Source organism: Chiloscyllium plagiosum, chromosome 21 (genome assembly GCF_004010195.1).
Source record: "Chiloscyllium plagiosum isolate BGI_BamShark_2017 chromosome 21, ASM401019v2, whole genome shotgun sequence".
Lineage (NCBI taxonomy): Eukaryota > Metazoa > Chordata > Chondrichthyes > Orectolobiformes > Hemiscylliidae > Chiloscyllium > Chiloscyllium plagiosum.
Window position 1 is genome coordinate 41,458,725 of NC_057730.1, and position 21,030 is coordinate 41,479,754.

Below are 21,030 nucleotides of genomic sequence, written 5' to 3' on the forward strand. Positions count from 1 at the left end.
AGATAAATATTGGAGGAGTTGATGTAAAAAAGTGGATTAATTACAAAATAAAAATAAACCTTGTCACAGGTTCTTTATTGCAGCAATAGGCCTCAGAGCAACCCATAAGACCATACCCACCAATGGAAAAAAAACATTTAAATGGCCCTCAGTTTGGGAAGCCTTGCACTTAAGGCACAGTGCTTTTGAACAATGGGTGGGGTAAGATAGAACAACGTGAACAGGAAGTTTGATTTCAATGAAGTTTTAGAAACAGCACTTGCCATTTGCCTCCCTACAGCTCAAGAATTAGCATGCTCTGGGAAGCTAGGTAGAACAGAAACAATAGAGACATCAATTCAACATATCTGGTCACATAACTTGTTTGATTCATGGAGAATGTGCTACAGTTCCCACACCCATTCATTTTTTCTGCATTCAAAATAACATTCGATCAACTTAGCACCTTCATTCCTGATGAAGGGCTTTTGCCCGAAACGTTAATTTTCCTGCTCCTCTGATGCTGCCTGACCTGCTGTGTTTTTGCAGCACCACTCTAATCTTACCTCTAATCTCCAGCATCTGCAGTACCCACTTCTGACCAATAGCAAGAATCAACTTTTAAAAACAACAAAGACTGCATTTTTCGATTTTTTTATTATCAGATTGAGAAAGTGTGTAAGCTCTTGTACAATGTCAGAATACAAAACAATACAAATGCTTTCCAGGTTATATGATACTTACACTGCAGATTCTATATGGCTATGCAATTATGATGTATCTACACGTTGAGGTATGGGTAAAACACAGTAGAGGATTTGGTTGGAGAGGATAGGGTTTGGTGAGATGGGACTGAAGCATGTAGCAAAGCCTGGTTTCTGGATTAAACTAATAATGCATTCCATGTGTCAAGAGCTGGCAAAAAAAAACTGTATCCCACTATTCAGCATCTCATAAGTACAGAATTATACAAACAGAAGACATTAAATACAGACTACTATAATCCAGATAAAGTACACGTTGATATTTATAAAAACATATATACATAAAACATAATAGAAAGCAATTTGAGCTAAAATACAGTTTATACAGTTTACAAAGGCATCGAGTGTTTACACGGTTTGTCTTCATTTGTATCTAAATTCAAACCCAGTGAATAAAGTTTAGCATCTTTAGTATCAATATCTGTTAACTATGAGATACTAAGAGTGTTTTTACTGCATTGATTCTGTAGAACAATGTTCCTCAAAATATTAAAAAATAAAATTAACATTTATTTTCTAAGATGGCTGGCAGCAACAGCTAATCCTATAAGCATTTAATGCCCTTGGCATTTTCTCAATTTGGTAATTTTCTAGCAATCACTGAAGCTTTCTGTAAAATCAGCCATGATTAGAAAAAATATACAAAATTCATACCAAATCTTGTTCCATTTCTTCAGTTAACTTGATTTTTAAATTTAAAAGCGCTTTCCTCCATACAAAGTGACTAGCATGGGGTTATCTTCAATGCACCAACTGGTCAACTTTTATATTCAGCGAGACAAACATTTTCCAATAATTTTCATGGGAAAAAAATCATTTTAAAAGGAAAAGGGAGGAGGATCCTTAATTAACAAAACGCTTTAACCCATCTACTTTCACTGACATTTTCTGTATTGCAGCTTTTGCTGGCTCCCAAAGGAAATGCAAGAAATAGGAATAGAAGTTTTATCTTACAGATGAGACAATACAGAAACTTCACCTAAAATGGCGGAGAGATTAGGATTCATGTGTTTTACGTAGCTCAATATCTATGATCGTTATATCATACCTGCAAGTTATATCATGCCTGCAAAGTGTAATGACTCACTATTAATTTATCAGTGCAAGATTCGTTTACATTCCTCAGCATTAAAATTGCCTTCAACAGCTAATGGGAATGCTAAACTGTTAATTTGACCCAATTTGTAGCAACTCATTTCAGTAGGTTGGTTCAAACCCGATTGCATATCATCAAAATTGACACTTAGAATGCTACATTGCCTGAGGTACCATCTTTCAGAGACCAATCTGCCTATTCAGCAGGAACTGATAGACCCACAGCACCACTTGGAAAACAGTGGTGAATTTTTCACTTGTCCTGCCAATACTCTTTTTTCAAAACAACAATCAGAACACAGATGAATTCCCGTTGCTATTTGTGGAACCCAATGTTTTGCAAAGTGACTGGTGTCATTTTTGCCAACTTGACAATAGTGACCACATTTAAACTGCATTAATAGCAGCATCCTGAGGAAAGAAAAAGTGTCAAACAAATGCAAACTTTAATATGCAAATCAGAAATTTACTCTAAAATATTTCTGCATTTGGATAGAGACTTGCACAAAGTTATTAACAAAAAGGCCAAATTTGTGATCCAAATGCAATCTTGAAGCCATGGAATGATATTTCCATGTTTCTACAAATGCCTCTTTTGCCCAGAATCCCACACATGCTGCCTTGCAGATTGTTCTCAGATCCTTGTACGCCACAGCACAGGGCAGGAGGTGTAACAAAGTAATTCACAAGCAGCCTTTTAGTAAATATTAAAATTCTGAATAAAATGAAAATGGCTCTTTTTTTCATGTCTGTGCACATTATAATACAAAAATGTGACATTGTTTTGGTACTAACATTTGCTCATGTTTACTGAGAGATAACTGTTAAAATTGGCTGTGCATTAGTCTGGACATCTGTGGCACAAATTTACCAATGACCCTGGTCTCGTTGTACAAATCTGCATTTACAGGGTTAAATTAGCAGATAGTATGATAATTTACTAGGAGTACAAACATCTATGGAATGTATCACACAATCAGTATTATCCGGAATGCTAACAATTCATTTAAGCTTCCAGATGAATGACCAAAAGGTGACAGTTTTGAAAGCTGGCATTTTCCACGATTTCACTATTTCCACAAATGAACAAGAACGTAGACATTGCTCAAACCCAAGCTGTTGTATTCTACAGATGAATTATCACTTGCTCTGCATGTACAGTTTCTTGACAATATCGGAAAACATACTTAAACAACAAATACCCAAATATATACGTATTTACTAATGTCCAGTTCTGTTAAGAGATATCTCTCAGTCAGACATATGTGGTTTTAAACCCCAATCCAGACACAAACACTGGAGGATTGTACTATTGGAGATGCTGTCTTTCAGATTAGATAGTTAAACCGTGGCCCCATCTTGACCCCAATGATACTATTCTGCTCTTTTCCACACACATCCCTCCCACCCCCCTGGAAATTAAAAAGGAACACCTGGACATGAGGTGTGCAAAGTGGATACCACATTTCATACATTTTTTTTAGTGGCTATACTTTGAAAGTACTCAAATTTGATTTTAAAGTGCTTTGGGATGACCAGAGGTGGCAGAAAGCACAACATAAATAATCTAAAAGCACTCTATAAAAGATGTTTTACTCTAACCAATCAATCATTCACTGTAATTTTTCCAAGTTCGTTATATTAGCAACAGAGAAATTAGAATTCCATTCTATTATCCAACATTCCACTGGAGTGAAGGGTGGAATTGTTGGAACTGGTGAATTTTCTGTGAAGTTGAATTAGAAGATTGGTGTGAAACAAAATCATGATTCAGCCATGCCTCTCAGCCTATTTAAATCCAGTAACTTAAAATCCTCTCTCAGTATGCTCCATCAATGGAAGAGATCAATTTGGCAACCTTGGTCTTCACAACTTCAACGTCCAAGTCTCATGATCAATTACGACTTTTCTCTGAACATTCTCCAATACAAAATGCCCACTGCAAAATGAGTTACTTTATCAATGAAACTGCAAAAATGAAATGTTTGATTTCTGCAAAAAAAAACACTCAAGATTCAGGTCAGTTCTTGATTAGTGATGTTAACATTCCGATTAACTGGATACTTTCAATGAACGATTAAAAGGTCCATGCTGTACAACTCTGACAGATTTGTAAAACATTATCGGAGTTTCAATGTAATTCCTGAGGGAGCAAACTTAGTGGTTAAAAACCCATCTCTGACTGTATTTGGACACAAATCCTAGTGGCATTTTTATTTTAAATCTCAGTTCAGTTAACTGAATTAATGAGACAATATAATTCATAACAAATATTATTCCAGAATAACTTCAAACATTTTCCCTAAACTTAGACCAACAAGAGATGACAGAATGTGAGGTTAATTGAAAGAGAAGTGTTGGATCATACTGGACAAGAAACATTGCAATGTGTCTGCAAAATGATAAGTTGATTTTCCAAAGTGGAATGTATTCAAATTTCATCAATAGCATGGAAAACAGAAAATGAACCCAGCAAAATGAAGAAGAGTGGAATGAATGCACAATGAAGCAAGAAGGTTTCAACTACATTCAGCCATTTGTGCTAGTAAAACTATCTGTAATTGGAATCTGCTGCTTGGCAGTTCTTAAGTATTATGCAGAAATAGTTTATGCAACTTCATGAATTTTACTTTATGCTCTGAAACTATGAAGTAGATGTTTCTTGATAACCCACTAACTTCAGTCATAGAATCCTGTAAAGTGTCTTTTATGCAGAATCTACAAGGTTTCCATTGATTTAATGGCAGGAGATCAGAAGAATCCCATAGAAATTATATAATTTGGCTCAACACTAACCACTATCAACTGAAGTTAAGTGGACTTGAAAGGTCCTTCTCTCATTTATTTTATCTTTACTCTTTCTCCACCTAAAGCACTTAACTTTGCAAAACAAAAACAGAAAGCTGGGAGAATAAACTATTATAACACAAAACAGTCTGCATCAGATAAGTCAGAGCTGACCAAGAATGAAACATTAGTGTTACGTCAACAATGAAAGGAGTTCACAACATACCAGAGAAGGCAACAGAAAAAGCTAGTACATGGCAAAAGTATTCAGCATTAGATACTGGCCAAATATTTGTTAGCCCATAGATCTTTCCTAAAACAGAAAATGCCATTTAATGAGTGTCTCTAAGCCCCAAATTTCCTTCTCATAAAACTAACAATAATGAGTCCAATGAAGACACAACCAAATAAAGCCCCTCTGTAAGCATATTCCGCAGCTAATAAATCTGGATGTGCCAAACAACTTGTACTATACTGTATAAAAATTGGAGACTATTACAGATTGTTCAACTCTTCACTATTTTAATTGTCCAGAATTTGGCAGGAAGAGGAGGAGGGGAGGTAGAAAGAATGAATGGAAAATAACAAAATAAATTCCTATAGATATTAGAGTAAAACATACTTGGAGAATGATCCTTCTAAGTGCTAAAAAGATGGTTAAGTGCACTTTGCACAAAACACAATTAGACAAACTCTGAACACAAATGTACAAACATCTGATTCTGTTTAAATTCATTCCTGCTTGTTTGAAACTGCATCACACTTCCCTGGTTCTTAAACATTGAAACAGTACAGAAGAAAAACATTTGAGCAAGCTCTTTTTTCAAGTAGTTATTAGTGAAGAGTATCTGATGCCATACACTGAATAATCTGACTTAAGTTATATTTCATGAACATAATTCACATATGGGAAACACTAACAGATTAAAAGACAAGTTGTCAGCAGAGGACCCTCTTGTCAGATTTGACTCTCTAATCTGGGCTTGAGTTTGATTTTGATTAGATTTCCCAAGGAATTTCAATTTTATAATGTTAACTCGAGAAGAAATGTGGGTGGGGGAGGAGGCAGAAGGAGGAAGAGAGGAATTAATACATTTTCCAGGTAAACATCACAAAAAAACTGTTCAAAAGCAAAAACTGCAAATATCTTTCTTGTTAATTTTAAATGATTTACTACCTGTGAAATTACTTTTATCGTTATGGTTAAGAGTATAGACACTTATGTATGTGCAGCTGACGAAGAGTGCACAAACAAATTGCACTTAAGTCATATCTTGTGGGTTTACATATTTGTCATTTTCAGATGAATACCACAGCTGAAACAGACTGGAAATTTCTTGAAAATGATTGGGGAAATTTGCTTTAAGAAAATAGCAATATTTCTTATGATACCTAGAATGCCAATGTTAAGCCATTCCTTTCAAGTAGTTTTAACATATATATCTTTGTCATGAATTACCATTTAAAATAAAAATGTCTTTCATGGTTACTCCAAATAAATTTAGTCTTGGTTGAAAATAGGCTGCTCAGGTTAGACAACTATTTAAACTCGTCATTTCTACTCTCCTTGTGTCAAAGTTTAAACCACACATATTAAAATGCAACATTATTAACTATGAGACAAAGTGTTGCTGCCACTTTATTGTTGAAGACCTTTCTTATTGTACAGTTTATACCATTTGTTAAATTCTAAATGCTAATTTATTCAAATGTGGTATTCCACAATCAAGTGTTGCTAAAGTGGTCAGCAAATTCAAAATTTAGGTGATAGAAAAATGTGAAAATGAAATCACATCGAACAACTTAAAGATTAACAAGACAAATTCAATAGTGCCAAAGCAAATTTAAACAAAAAAAGTGCTTAAAATTACAGGCAAATCAAAACTCTTTTTTTCATTACCAGTTTGAACCTGTTGCATTTATCCATTTAGTATGCTACATAAGATATTCAATTAAACTCGATAAAGTACCTGGAGGCTTAGAAACAAAAAATGCCATTTTGTGTAATTAAGAAAAGATTAGCTGGAAGTTCAGATTCCCCAGACAATGGTAACATGTTAAGAGTTTTCTAGGTCACATCTGATCAATATGGGTCAAAAATCCACCATTACACTACAGTTGGTGCTATGAAAAATTCAGCTCGCATCGGTGTCAGATACTCCTGTTTTCAAGACTCCTCCTGTATGCTTGTTGGTAGCAGCCACTCACTTCAAAAGAGCATTTCCATAACTGTAACCCAGTTCCAAAAATCTCCTATTCTACAAAAGAGTGCACAGTTGATTTTGATTATGAATTAGTTTTGAATCATTATCTGATAATATATTTCTAAAATAAAGTTCATATGCTACAAGCCAATGGCTAGTGTGATTGTGACCTGTTTTCAGGTTTAAAACTGAGTTTTGATCAGCACCCCAGCCAATAGACATTTCCAACTCTTTATCAAACTTAAACAACAACTCACACCTGTAATACATTCTATGGATGCTCTACATACAAGTCAGATACCACTGTGAAGGGACTTCATGAAAACCATAGCTTGAAGTAACAAGCACATTCACAATAAAGCAGAACTCCAGGTTGTACCCATTAAATCTTGCATGTCATACTTAACTGTAAAAATGTTTACAAAAGCCAACTGTGAAGTCAGCTGCTTTACATTGTAGTCCCGAATGTTCAGCAAATTAACAGTATGTTAATTGTGTTATAATTGTTGATAGCTGTTTGCTATTTGATAGCTGTTTGCAACATTCTTCCCAAAAAGGTATATAGCAACAGAGGATCAGCATTTCTGGGCATGCTATCCACTTCTCACTGCTCAGAGAGATTTTGGACTTCAGATCCAGTTTGCATTAGGCAGTAGTAAATACCTGAATGCTGATGAGGGCTAAAGTCCGTAGAGTAGCTTGGATAATAAATTTCCCTGAAATTTTAATCGATGCAGAGTTTCATGCAAGCATTTTTTGAATTGCATGCAATTTTCGTTAAAGGAACTTAATCGATTGAAGTAAATTGTTCAGTTACCAAATTTTATCAAACAACACAATCAGATAAGAGCCCTTTAGTGCAACAAATGTCTAAAAAGATTATTCACAATGCTTCTAAGGTTGGAGCACTTGTATTGAAGTGAAAAAGGACACTTATAAGCACTTCCAATAAGATGCTGTCAAGCATCAAGCTTTCATGTAGTCAGAGATGCCTATTAAATCCACAACTGTCAGCCACTGAGTCCTTGGACATGGTGCTGATGGCAGAGGAAATACCAAAGAGCAAAGTTCAATGATGATCTCTTCACTGCAACATTACATCTTTCAAATTCTCTTGCAGAATAGTGTCTTTCACTGCGTGGAATACAAATCTAATGTTTTCAGTGTCTATGGCTGTTGTAAAGTGGTGGAACAATGGTTTGGTGCGATCTCGTCGCTTGTTGTTAAAGCACTGAACCAAGTATTTTTGTACATCCTCTAGATTATGAGGGTCCCACTCAAAATTTGGGAAATATTTCTTAATACTGACTGTTTTCACCTTCCCCACAAGCAAGTCCATTTTGTTCAGAAACAAAATAATGGAGACAGAGGAAAATAATTTGTTGTTTACAATGGTCTCGAAGATGTTCATTGATTCTACCAAACGGTTTGTCCGCCGGTCTTCCATCAAGACTTGGTCATATTCACTTGAGGAAACCATGAATAGAATGGAGGTAATGCCATCGAAGCATTGAAACCATTTCTGCCTCTGTGACCGTTGACCACCCACATCTACCATTTTGAAAGGAATTCCTTTTATGACAAAATCATGCTCCACAATTCCTTTGGTGGCTTTTCTAGCAAGTAGGACATCATGCCTGCTGGGAAGGTAACTCTGAAAGAAAGAAACTCATTAGAGCATTTTGCATAACCAGGTACAGTGGCAGCTTCAAAATTTTTCTGTGCTGTCCATCCTGCCAGCAATAAAAACGCCTCAGTATATTCAAACTGGACTAGCAGAACTACGGTTTAACGATGTTAACTTCACATTATGTGATCACACCAGATTCAGACTCCAGCAAGGACTCGGTACCAGCCAGAGATGAAAGTGAACTTGCTGCTGCTTTTGGAAAGAGGGAAGAAGTGAAAGTTGGGAAATTGCTTGACAGATGTATTTGTTTTCTGAAGGACACACTCCCCCCAAATCATCCCTAACAGTTCCAAATCTGCTGCAGTCAAAATTCATATTGCATTCTCAAAGATGGGTAAAAACAATAATAAATGAAAGTTCGGTAGTGTGAATAGTCGATTAAATAAATTGAAGATAATGACTGACTTTACAACTCAAATAATTAGACTATTTGAAAAAGCTGTGAACTTTTAGAAAATAAATCTATAACCAGACAGAGTAGAGATTTCCAAACCACTCAAGTCTGAGAATTCCCTAGATTGTCCTTTTGATGTGCTGCAAACATGAGAACTTGGACTATATTTCTGAATAATTCCAATCAACTATGGACAAATCCTCCACATAATAAAATCGTAAACTATAATTGTCAATAGAAATGCAGTAGAACTGAAGATCTTTGGTGACTGTGGCAAGAAAAGCAGTTGTATTTCTCGATTGACAATTTCTCCATATTCAGTAGTTGTAGGAACACTGCAACAAATGAAAATATTGGGGTATAAAACAAGGCTAAGGGAAAAAAAAAAATCGGTAGATCTGAAAATTCAAAACACTTCCAACTTCGGTGGTGGTGTTGGTGATCATGGTCAGACAATCAATCAGAGTTCCTTCAATCAGACAGTAATGTAGTAAACAACAGATTGGAAAAGTTCAAAAGGCATTGGTGAAGACAGAACAGAAATGCCACTCATCTTTAGTATCATAAATATCTTCATGCAAAATGACATTAGGAGGCTAAATGGTCCACTGTGTCTGGGCCAACGCATCGGTGCTACAAACTGCTTTGTGAATGAGAAACTGACCAAATAATTCCAATAAATTTGGAGATTTTTATTTAAAACAAAAGATAGCCTCCTCTCTCTTACTCTTCAACTCCTTCCTTGACACCAGGATGGCACCTTGACCAAAACTAATCAAAAATTGTTTGTATTATCTAAAGGCAGAGGCTGGATGATACAATCTCCTTAAAGAAATGTAGTTTAGTTTTTTCATGATTTTCCATTATTGACAAAATGATTTGATATTTATAAGTTACAGGTAGAAGCCGCTTTTAGTTTAAAACGTCATTTGCCATCAATAGGCACTAGCTTCCAGGAGCACTAGCTTCTCACCACATGCAAAATAATGAGCAGGAATGGCACAAATGAGGCTATGCAAGTCTTCTGCATTTCAATTTGTCACTTAAAATAATCAAGAGTCTGAAATAGCCAGAGGGAGGGTTTCTTGACAGAACCTTCGGTCAATTTAATCCAAATAGCATATGATAAACCCTACTTTGTCAACTTCATCATGATATATTTTTGGAAGTGATGAGCATTTCACCACTCCCAGTGTAACACAGGTCATAATACGTATGGGTTTGTGATCGCCAAATCTGGCTTCCACACAAGGGCTTTAACTTATACTTTCACATATATCTAATAAAATATTTTAGGTTACATCATAACTCATAGATAAATTAGAAACAAATGCCAATGCATACAGCTGCCAATACAGACATTTCATTTATTTCAACATCCGTCAGTAATCAGATAATCCAATTCAATCAGCATGAAATGAATCCTGTCTGCAATGTTTGATACTGGCATCACTGTATCGGTCTGCCAAATCCTCCCAGTACACATTCTCACTCTCTTTCAAAATTATTTCAGTGGAATCCAACCTTTGCCCAAAATTCTAGAGCTACACTTGCAGGAGATAATTTCCTAGAGAAAGGCAGACAAAGAATTGCAAATTTCAACAATGAAAACTGCCAATTTAGCATTATTCTTCCAACTACCCTTTTTCCAAAAATTTGTTTTGCTGTTTCGGGAAGTAATTTGTATCACTTGATTTGATTACATCATACTTATAGACAAGAACATCAACTATGGCTTTGGTTACGGAGATAATTTTTGAGCATCTGAATAAGAATTCATGGAGTGTTCGCAGACTTTGCTCAGAACAAAGTGACTTGACAGTTTATTTTTCAAAAGAACATCACTGCACTTCAACCCGGGTTCATTGTTTATTGACCTTATGAGGCACTTTAGAAATGTGGTAAATTGCCACATTCAAGTAATGCAGAACAGGCAAGTGATAGGCAGCAGAGAGAGGAATGCAATTAGCTGAAATAAAAACAAAACTCATTCAGCTAACCTATCAATCAAATGGGAGAAATTCCAAACATGGTTGCAACTTGATTTTTCCCCACATCGTCTTCCACATAATGGAGAAGTAACTTGAGCATATAACCAGTGTGATCTCAACTTCCAAATTAGCAAGTGTGAATTCCCTATGCTTTGAGTGTTAAAGTAAACAGGAATTAGACTCACCAATTGTCCAATCTGGTCAAGATTATCCAGAAAATATTTCACAGATTCACCCTGTTGGCAGAAAAAAACCAGAAAGAAAAAAAAAATCAGTTCTAATATCCTAATATAACTGGAATTCATTCAGGTTAGGGGAAGAAGATTAATTGTATTTCTCTTAACAGCAAAGTTAACTCATACCAGACATCAATTATCAGTAAGTATGCTGCAAGTGATTCTCAATGATGAACTAATGAATAGAATAGCAACATCAGTGGAAATTCTTAATTCTACTATTTTTTAGAAGGTAGCATTTGATTCACTCTCCATGATGTAGATGATCAGAGACAGCACTAGCTCTGCCTCCAGTTAAGCTGGTCCAGTACAGTTACAATACTGCCATTTACCGACAATACGGAAAACTGCTGAGGCATATCCTCTCCACAAAAAGGACACATCCAACTCAGCCAACTACTGTCCTACCTATCAACTCTCGATCATCAGCACAATGAAGGAATGGATTACTGATAGCTATCCAGCAGCATTTACAATAACTTGCACACTGATACTCTGTGGATTCCATCATGACAACTTGCACACTGATACTCTGTGGATTCCATCATGACAACTCAGTTCTTGACCTCATTACAGCCTTGATCCAAATAATATCAAATAGAGCTGAAAACAAGAGATGAGGGGAGAGTGATGGCCCTTGACACCAAGCTAGTATTTGATTGAGAATGAGATCAAGGAATTTTAGCAAGAATAATGAGAATTTAAGAGAAGGGTTCACCGTTCGAAATCATATCAAGCATAAAGGAGGTGCTTGGCATTGTCAGAGGGCAATCATCTCAATCCAAGGGCAGTACTGCAGGAGTCCCTCAGAATTGTGTCCTAGGTTCAATCATCCTAGGCTGCTTCAATACTGACATTCCCTTCATCACAAGATCAGAAGCGAGGATATTTGCTGAAAATCACAATGTTCAGCAACATTCACGATGATTCCGATACTGAAACATCCCATACCCACATATAGCAAGGCCTGGTCAATATTCAGGCTTTTGGTTCATAAGTGACAAGTAACACACGCACACCTGTCAAGGAATGACCATCTGTTGCAATCATACCTCTGGACATTGAATGCATCACCATCACTGACATATCCACTGTCAACTATCTTGGGGTTACCATTGAAGAAACAAAACAGGACCAGCCATATAAATACTGGCATCGTATGAGTATGTCAAAGGTTGGGAATTCTGTACAGTGTAACTCACCTCCTTCCTCCCCAGAACACCAATCCACCACTGATATACAATAGCAGCAGTGTACACCATCTACAAAATACACTGCAGCAAATCACAAAAGCTCCTTCAACAGCACCCTCCAAACCCAGGAGTTCTGCCTTCTTGACGGAAAAGGAGAACAGGTTCATGGCAACTCCACAATTTCCCCTCTAAGACATACACCATCCTGATTGCCATTCCTTCACTGTTATCTTGTCAAAATCTTGTAACTCCCTTCCTAAAAGCACTATGAATGACCAAATATCATATGCATTGTAGTGGTTCAGGTCAGCAGGTAACCAACAGCTTCTGCAAGGTAATATGCTTGGGCAGGAATTATGGCCTAGTCATTGACACCCACAATCCATGATCAAATGAATAAATTTTCAAAAATCTCAGATTTTACTTAGCAACTAGACTATAAATTCCAACTGTTCATGTCTGAATTTTATTTTAAAATGGAAATTATCTAAAGAGCAATAATCAATCAAGGAACAAAAAAAAAGATTGCCACGTAGTTTTTGTTCTTCAAAATCATGTCTTTCCTTTTAACTCACAGAACATCATTACATCCCAAATCCAGCCAACCTCTCAATTTTCAATTGTGGAACCATCCAAGTTATCATCAAACACCCATTATTGTGCATGATTTGTTTAACTATATAACCTTTTAATCACACACTAATTTAAAGAATGAAAACAAATTAAGCAAAATCCAATTTGTTTTAAATAGTTTTTGTAAACGGATATCAAACCACAGTTTTGAAAGTAATTGATGGGACTGGCTAGAGTATCTGCTCCTCAGACTCTAATCTAAGCTTCCTACCATCCTGCCTTCACCATTCGGTTAAACAAAAAAATTTGTTTCAAGAGTGCAACACAGCATTGTGTTCAACAAGAGGTCCTTACTGAAGTGAACAGAAAATGTATGCACTTCATGGGTTGAGGTCCCGTATGTATAGGAAGGACATCTGTACAGTATTGCCTTACAATGCAAATAGAATCCAATCTCTGGATGCAGCAGGAAGGAGAGAATCCATAACTGGATAAAAACAAACAGCAATTGTAGTAGACACAAACCATGAATGGAGAACCAGATATTCAGATTGTGACTCTTTCAACATTCTTTCTTCCAATCCTAATTCTAATGTTTTCAGATTCTCACCAGCAGTTGTGCTTTCAATTGTTCAGTCACGTTTGGACCATGAAGAAGGTAAACGTCAGAAACACGTTTAGAAAGGAGGAATTCCAGAATCCTAACATTAGAAAACTGCCAGATAGTGTAAATTTCGCATCCCTGCACACAACTGTCGCAGCCTTGCAGATGCATAGAATGGATTGTGGTTTCATGATCACAAAATAGGACCGTGTGAAAATCAACAAAAATTCCAACCAGAATATTGAAGATTCACAGTTAATAATCCTCAACATTCCAATTCTTTGCAGCTTCCCGCCTCATCTTTTTCTCCACTACTTTAATGTTTTCTGCTTCCTGCTCTCACCCCGAACTGAAATATCAAGCTTGCTTCCAATGTTTATCTTGCTTTTGTCTTCATATGCCTTGTCAGATTCTTTCATTCCTTGCCTTTTCTATCTTTAGTTCTAAGAATAGATCGTTAATCAACATCTGATTAACTCACTTATCCCATTCCTACCATAATCAGACCTGTTCCTACACTATTTCCTTCAAGGATTGTTCCAGTTATCCAATATTTCTATGCAATCCATTTGAACTATGGCACTTCCTATAAAAGTGCTTCTGATAAGTTTCACTTTTTCCTCAACCGAAGATTCCCTTCTATCATGACAAAATCAATTCCTTTTCTCCATATTTCTGTTCTACTCCTCCTTACAAGAAATAGGATAGATTTCCCCTCTCTTCGCCTTCATCAGATCTTGGATGATCTTTCAACACTCAATGAAACTTATCAGAAGCACTTTCAAATGTTCTCACTAAATACATCTTTCCCACCCTTTCCACCATTCTAAATGCGATTGTTCTCTCCACAATACTGTAGTCTGTTCTTGATTCATGTGAATGATGCAGTCTCATGTCTTTTCATCTTCTCCCTCCAGCTATTCAAGGTGCCAAACATTTCTTCACAGTTAAACAGCAATTTATTCGTACTTCATTATGTTTACTATATTGCATTCACCTCTCATAATACAGTTGTCTCTAATGTTGGGAGATGAAACAGGTTGGATGACTGCAGGACACGTTCATTTAACCTGTAAGCATGATCTCGAAATTTCAATGATATACCCTTTTATCTTTTCACCCCACAGCCTCCAATTGCACTAAACTCAAGAAACAACATCTCATCTTTTGATTACACATTTTACAACATTTGAAACTAGAATTAAACATTTCAGATAATAATGCCAGCATTTGGCTCATATCCCTCTAAATCCTCCCTATTCATATACCCATTCAGATACTTCTTAAATGTTGCAATTGTAACAGCCTCCACCACTTCCTCTGGCAGCTCATTCCATACATGTACCCCACGCTGCATGAAAAAGTTGTCCCTTAGGTCCCTTTTAAATCATTCCTCTCTCACTCTAAACCTATGCCCTCTAACTCTGGACTCCCCCAACCAATAAAAATACCTTGTCTATTTAAAGTATCCATACCCCTCATGATTGTATAAACCTCAAAAAAGGTCACCCCTCAGCTTCCAACACTCCAGGAAAACAGCCCCAGTCTGTTCAGCTTCTCCCCATAGCTCAAACCCTCCAACCCATGCAACATCCTTGTATATCTCTTCTGAACCCTTTCAAATCTCATAACAGTATTTTATTTTAGATGAAAATACCAAACCTCATTAAATATTACTGCATCTCATAGCAGGGAGACCAGAACTACATACAGTATTTCAATAGTGGCCTAATCAATGTCTTGTACAGTTGTAACATTACCTCCCAACTCAATGCACCGACTAACAAAGGCAAGCATACCAAATGCCTTCTTCACCATCCTATCTACCTGTTGGAATACAAGGATGTAGAAATTATGCTGCAATCGTATAAAACCATGCTTAGAGGCCACTTGGTGTACTATGAGCAGATCTGGGCCCCACACCTTAGGGAGGATTATTTGGCCTTGGAGGGAGTATAAAGTAGGTTTACAACAGTAATACCTGGTCTTCAGAGATTAAGTTATAAAGAGAGATTATACATATTAGGCCTGTTTTCTTGCCAATTTAGAAGATGAAGGGGTTATTCGATCAAAGTTGTCAAGATGTTAACAAAAAAAAGACATGGTAGATAAAAATAAACAATGTCCACTAGTTGTGGATTCTAGTACTTAGAGGGCACAGTCTGAGGATTAGGGCCAGACCATTTAGGATGATCTCAATGAATGATGCCAATTCTTACACTTTACAGTTGAGTTTGAAAAGCTTGCAGACTTTTTGCCTCTGTGCAAAAAAAAGTTAGGCTGAAAACCTTATGCAGGTAATATTGTACATCTCAGAGCAATGCCAATACCAAAACAGTATTTCCAGGTGTGATAAAGGTGATTTTAGGATATTGGAAAAACAACTGGGACAATTAACCAACAAGTAAGATTGAGAATTTAGTACAGCAATGTCATGAGCAGTGGCAGAGGAACAGCACCTTAACTACCAGGCTGTTCTTAGCTTCTCCATCTGGGCAACATCACAACAGAGTTTACCCAAATCCATGAAACAAGTATAATCTCTTTACAGAACAAAGGATGACTGCCCAGCTCTGCCACACGTATGGAGGATTGCCATCAAAATCTGCTCAGTAAATCCTTCATAGCTTCCCCACCAGTGATATGAGATGCAAGGGACAGAACAGACTCAGAAAGGGATGATCACTTTATTACTTTTCATGCCTTGGGTCAGAAGGAATCCTGTTTCAATGCTTGGTCTTGCTCGATTATAAAATATTTTGTTGTTCTGCATAATTACAGAGTCTGGAAAGAAAACACAAATTCCAGCTTTGTTAGAGCCACTTCACAGCAAATACCCTTGGCCTGTACACTCACCACAGTCCCTTCTATGTCTCAAACAGGTATGGGATAGCTGGCCTGAAACCTTTCAAACAAAAAGACTCAATAATCAGCCAATTTAAAACAGATCTCAATTTAGACAGGAAGCTCAATCTGTCAACCCCTCGTCTGAAGAAACCAGAAGTAAAATAACTATAATAGGCTCTAATAAGTTCTTTTCAATTCAAGGTTAAATTATTCAAAGTTTGTGTGAAGATTTGTAGCTCGGGTGCTCATTGCTGTGGTTCTGTTCGCCGAGCTGGAAGTTTTTGTTGCAAACGTTTCGTCCCCTGGCTAGGCGACATCCTCAGTGCTTGGGAGCCTCCTGCGAAGCACTTCTTTGATGTTTCCTCCGGTGTTTATAGTGGTCTGTCCCTGCCGCTTCCAGTTATCAGCTGAAACTGACAACCAGAAGCGGCAGGGACAGACCACTATAAACACCGGAGGAAACATCAAAGAAGCGCTTCGCAGGAGGCTCCCAAGCACTGAGGATGTCGCCTAGCCAGGGGACGAAACGTTTGCAACAAAAACTTCCAGCTCGGCGAACAGAACCACAGCAGGTTAAATTATAAAAAATTCTTGTGAATTCATCTGTTTTTCGATGATAATAGGTTCGTGGACAAGTAGAACACAAATAGCATGTTTGTGTCATTTGGATGGTTCTCAGATTTTTCTTTTCTCCATTGTAATGATTTTGCTCGATTTAAACTTGTCCATAGTACTAATTCACCTGGTCTCACTTTGAAAGTGTGCAATATAGACACCAATTTCAATGTATCTTCCAGTACTGTGAACAGTGTTGAATTGGCCTATGCTCATCTCTAGCATGGATGTTCAGAGATATTTTTGAAAGAACAATGTAGGGGCTTTATTTTAATATTTGATTGTTTTCTATTGTAGAAAATGTTGAAGATATGCAAGCAACTGCGTTGAACCTTTTAAGGAGTTTGTAGTATATTTTCATGTCAAAGGCACTACCTAAACACTTTTAAATCACAGTGGAGTTAAATTTAAGCCCACTGAAAAGAGACACTCAATGATGAAGCAAGACACTCTTTGCTTCAATCTGAAAAGTACCAGCATAAATTAAGATGTCACCTGGAATAAATTAAAACTTTGGGCTATGTAGCAGATAATTTGTAGGTGATATACAAAGTTACTTCCTTCATAATCTATTGGCTTCTGACAGCTGAGCTACTGTGAAAGAGACTGTGATGAAGTGGGACAAGTAGTAGAGTCTTAGTTCCACTGATCCCATTCGACACCATAAACTAAGTTCAATAAGCCATAGTCTATAAAGTAACATAGTGACAATAGCTAAATGATCACCTCATAAACGTGAAATTTTCAACAATGATTGAACTTCTTTAATCAGTAACTTAATTATTTTACAGACTTTCAAACATACTTGTGAAAAACATACTGCCATCAGATCAAGGGTAGTTCATTCAGTAGTGTTTTTTGTACTGTTTTGAACTGAACGACTCAAACAGCTTTACACTTCTCGTTAAATTCAAATACTAACTCAGCCAGACAATGATAATAAAAAAAAATTTTCAATATTTCCAATAAACTAGAGGCCAGAGATTCTTGTTATGAAGTTCAAAACAGGTCCAAGTATCCTTACCAATAAATTAGAAGCTTTTTTTCACACAATGTTGTCAAAACCTAGAATGGTCTGCTTGAAACAGTGGCGGCAGTCAAATTAATAATTGCTTTTAAGCAAGTGGATAAATATAAATAATAAAAGGGACTGAGGAGACAGGGAGCTAGCATATGGGCAACATTTCAGTTAGCCTCCCAAATGCAATGGCTGTATTAAATTCAATATTCAGACCCAACAACTTCAGATTCAATGTCACTGCCTATAAGGCAGTTTCACTGATATCACATGCTGTTGAAGTGCGAGTTGACTCTCCATATCATTGGCCATTAAAAATATTCGACCATAAATATTCCTCATCAGAGCCTGACTTTTAAAGCAACATTAAAATTAATCTCCAGTTCTGAAGAATCATCTAGACTCAAAATGTTAGCTTGCTCTCGCCACAGATGTTGCCTGACCTGCTGTGATTTCCGGCATTTCTTATTTTCATTAAAATTCATCTTCTCCCCCGATTTCCCCATATACAATTTCTCCCCATATGCAATTTCACTGTGTTTTTCACTCGACTAACCAATAGCCAACATTTGGCATCTATGCCAGCTCCAGAATTAATCCCTCTTCATCTTTTGATTGACAAACTACTGAGGTTACAAGGGCCAAGCATGAAAGCGAAGTGAAGGGCACAATCAGATCAGCCATAACCTTGTTAAATTAGATAAGCTGGCCTGAGGGAGTGAATAACCTACTTCGGCTCCTTTTTCTTACATTCTTGTTACTATCCCAATGATATGCTGAAATTGAGACTACTGTAGTTCATTCTCTCTTCGGTCCTCAAAATTGTGGAACTCACTACCTTGTAATAATTCTTCTAACTGAGTAGATTTCCAATTCATTTATTACTTACTTTGTAATTGCAGACTTGCTGGTATACGGTGCTCAGAGATTTGAAATAAAATACACTAACTCTACAGCCGGAAATCAATTGGTTGGAACACCTGTGTCTGAAACCTTTCGAATGAAATCACCTGCTCCCTCAACACTATCAGCATCAATTTAATACGGTTCTTTGGAAGTGGAACACTGAAAATACATATCGTATTTGAATGGGGTAAAGAACAATTTGTATTTATTAAAACAAAGAGTGGTAGACACCTGTTGGCATTGAGAATGTGGTGCTGGAAAAGCACAGGTCAGGTAGCATCCGAGGAGTAGGAGAATCGAAGTTTCAGGCATAAGCCCTTCGTCATGGAATGAAAGTGTCTCTGGCTAGGCCAGCATTTACTGCCTATCCCTAATTGCCCAGAGGGCACATTGTTGTGGGTCTGGAATCACATCCTTACGAGACCAAGTAAGGACATCAGTTTCCTTCCCTCATGAATATTAGTGAACCAAATGTGTTTTTCTGACAATCAAAAAGGATTCATGGCCATAATTAAATTCTTAATTCCAGATTTTCAGTCAATCAAAATTTCACCATTAGCTGTGGCAGGATTCAAACCCAGCTCGCCAGAACATTACCTCGGCTTCTGGATTAACAGTCGAGCAATAATACCACCACACCCTCCTATTTTAATTACAAAGAAATGATGATTGAGCTGGGAATTGTGTTTGCAAAAGGATAGTTGAAGATCATGGCCTATGTTTAAGGCAATAGTTTATGGCTCAGTGCAAAGACATATTCTAAAGAGGAAAGAGGATTCTAGGAAAGGGGATAAGCCAACCATGGTTAAACAGGGAAGTCAACGATAGAATTAATTCGAAAGAAATAACATACAAGATTAATGGTAAGCCAGAGGATTGGGCAAGTTTTAACAATCAACCAAAGACGACCAAAATAGAAATGGAGAAATAAACTCAAGAGTAAATGTGCAAGTAATACCAACATAGACAGTAAGAGCTTCTTCAATTATATAAAAAGGAAAAGATAAGCCAAAGTGAACATAGACCCCTTAGAGAATGAAGCTGGGAAAATATTAACAGAGAACCAAGAAATGGCAGAAGTGAATAACTACGTTGCATCAGTCTTCAAAGTAGAAAACACAAAAAGCATTCCAAAGTTATTAAATATTCAAGAGTCAAAAGGATGAGGGGAAATAAATTATAGCATAGAAATGCAGAAAATAGGAGGAGGTCATTAGGCCCTTTGCACCTGCTCTGCCATTCATCATGGTAATGGCTGATCAACCAACTCAAAAGCCTGTTCCTGGTTTCCCCTAATTTCTTTTGATCCCTTTAGCCTCAAGTGCTATATCCAACTCCTTCCTGAAATCATACAATGTTTTATCCTTGACTCTGTGGTAGTGAATGCCACACATTCACCCCTCTGGGTGAAGAAATATTTTCTAATCTATTCTTAAATGGTTTATCCTGTATCCTTAGACTGTGACCCCTGTTATGTACTTTCCCCGCCATCAGGAACATCTTTCCTGCATATATCCGGTTTAGAACCCGTTAGAATTTTATAGGTTTCTATGAGATACCCCTCATTTGTCTGAACTGCAGTGAATATAATCCTAGCCAATTCAACTTCACCACGTCAGTCCCATCGTCCCAGCATTTAGTCTGGTAGACCTTTCCTGTACTCCCTCTACAGCAACAGCACCCTTCCTCAGATAAAGGAGGCCAAAATACACATAATATTCGAGGTGTAGTACACCAAGGCTATGGCCCTTCAATTTATAGCAATTCAGATAATAATCTTCCTTCCTGTTTTGCTACTAATGTAGATAACCACACATATCCACATTATACAACATCTGCCATGCATTTGTCGACTTAACTTGTCCAAAACATCTCTGCATCCTCCTCACAGTTTACCCTCTCATCCAGCTTTAGGTCATCTGCAAACTTTGAGATATTACATCTAATTCCTTCACCTAAATAATTAATATATAGTGAATAGCTGGTGTACTAGCACAGACCCCTGTGACACTCCATCAGTCATTGCCTGCCAGTCAGAAAAAGATCTCTTTATTCTTACTCCTTGTTTCCTCTCTGCCAGCCAGTTTTCTATCCATCTCAATAGACTAAACCAATCCCGTGTGCTTTAATTTTA

The 21,030-nt window shown here is 37.0% G+C and overlaps 1 protein-coding gene across 1 annotated transcript in view; it reads right to left on the reverse strand.

Moving 5' to 3' along the window:
- Positions 1–623: 623 nt before the first annotated feature.
- The window catches only part of gna12a (guanine nucleotide binding protein (G protein) alpha 12a), a 38,959-nt gene continuing 18,552 nt past the window's right edge, over positions 624–21,030 (reverse strand). Inside the window, exons 3-4 of the mRNA XM_043711896.1 lie at positions 11,090–11,140; positions 624–8,483 (exon numbers count right to left, since the gene is read on the reverse strand). Of these exons, the coding sequence (XP_043567831.1) occupies positions 7,914–8,483; positions 11,090–11,140 (621 nt within the window). The 3' untranslated portion in view covers positions 624–7,913. The remainder of the gene's footprint in view (positions 8,484–11,089; positions 11,141–21,030) is intronic.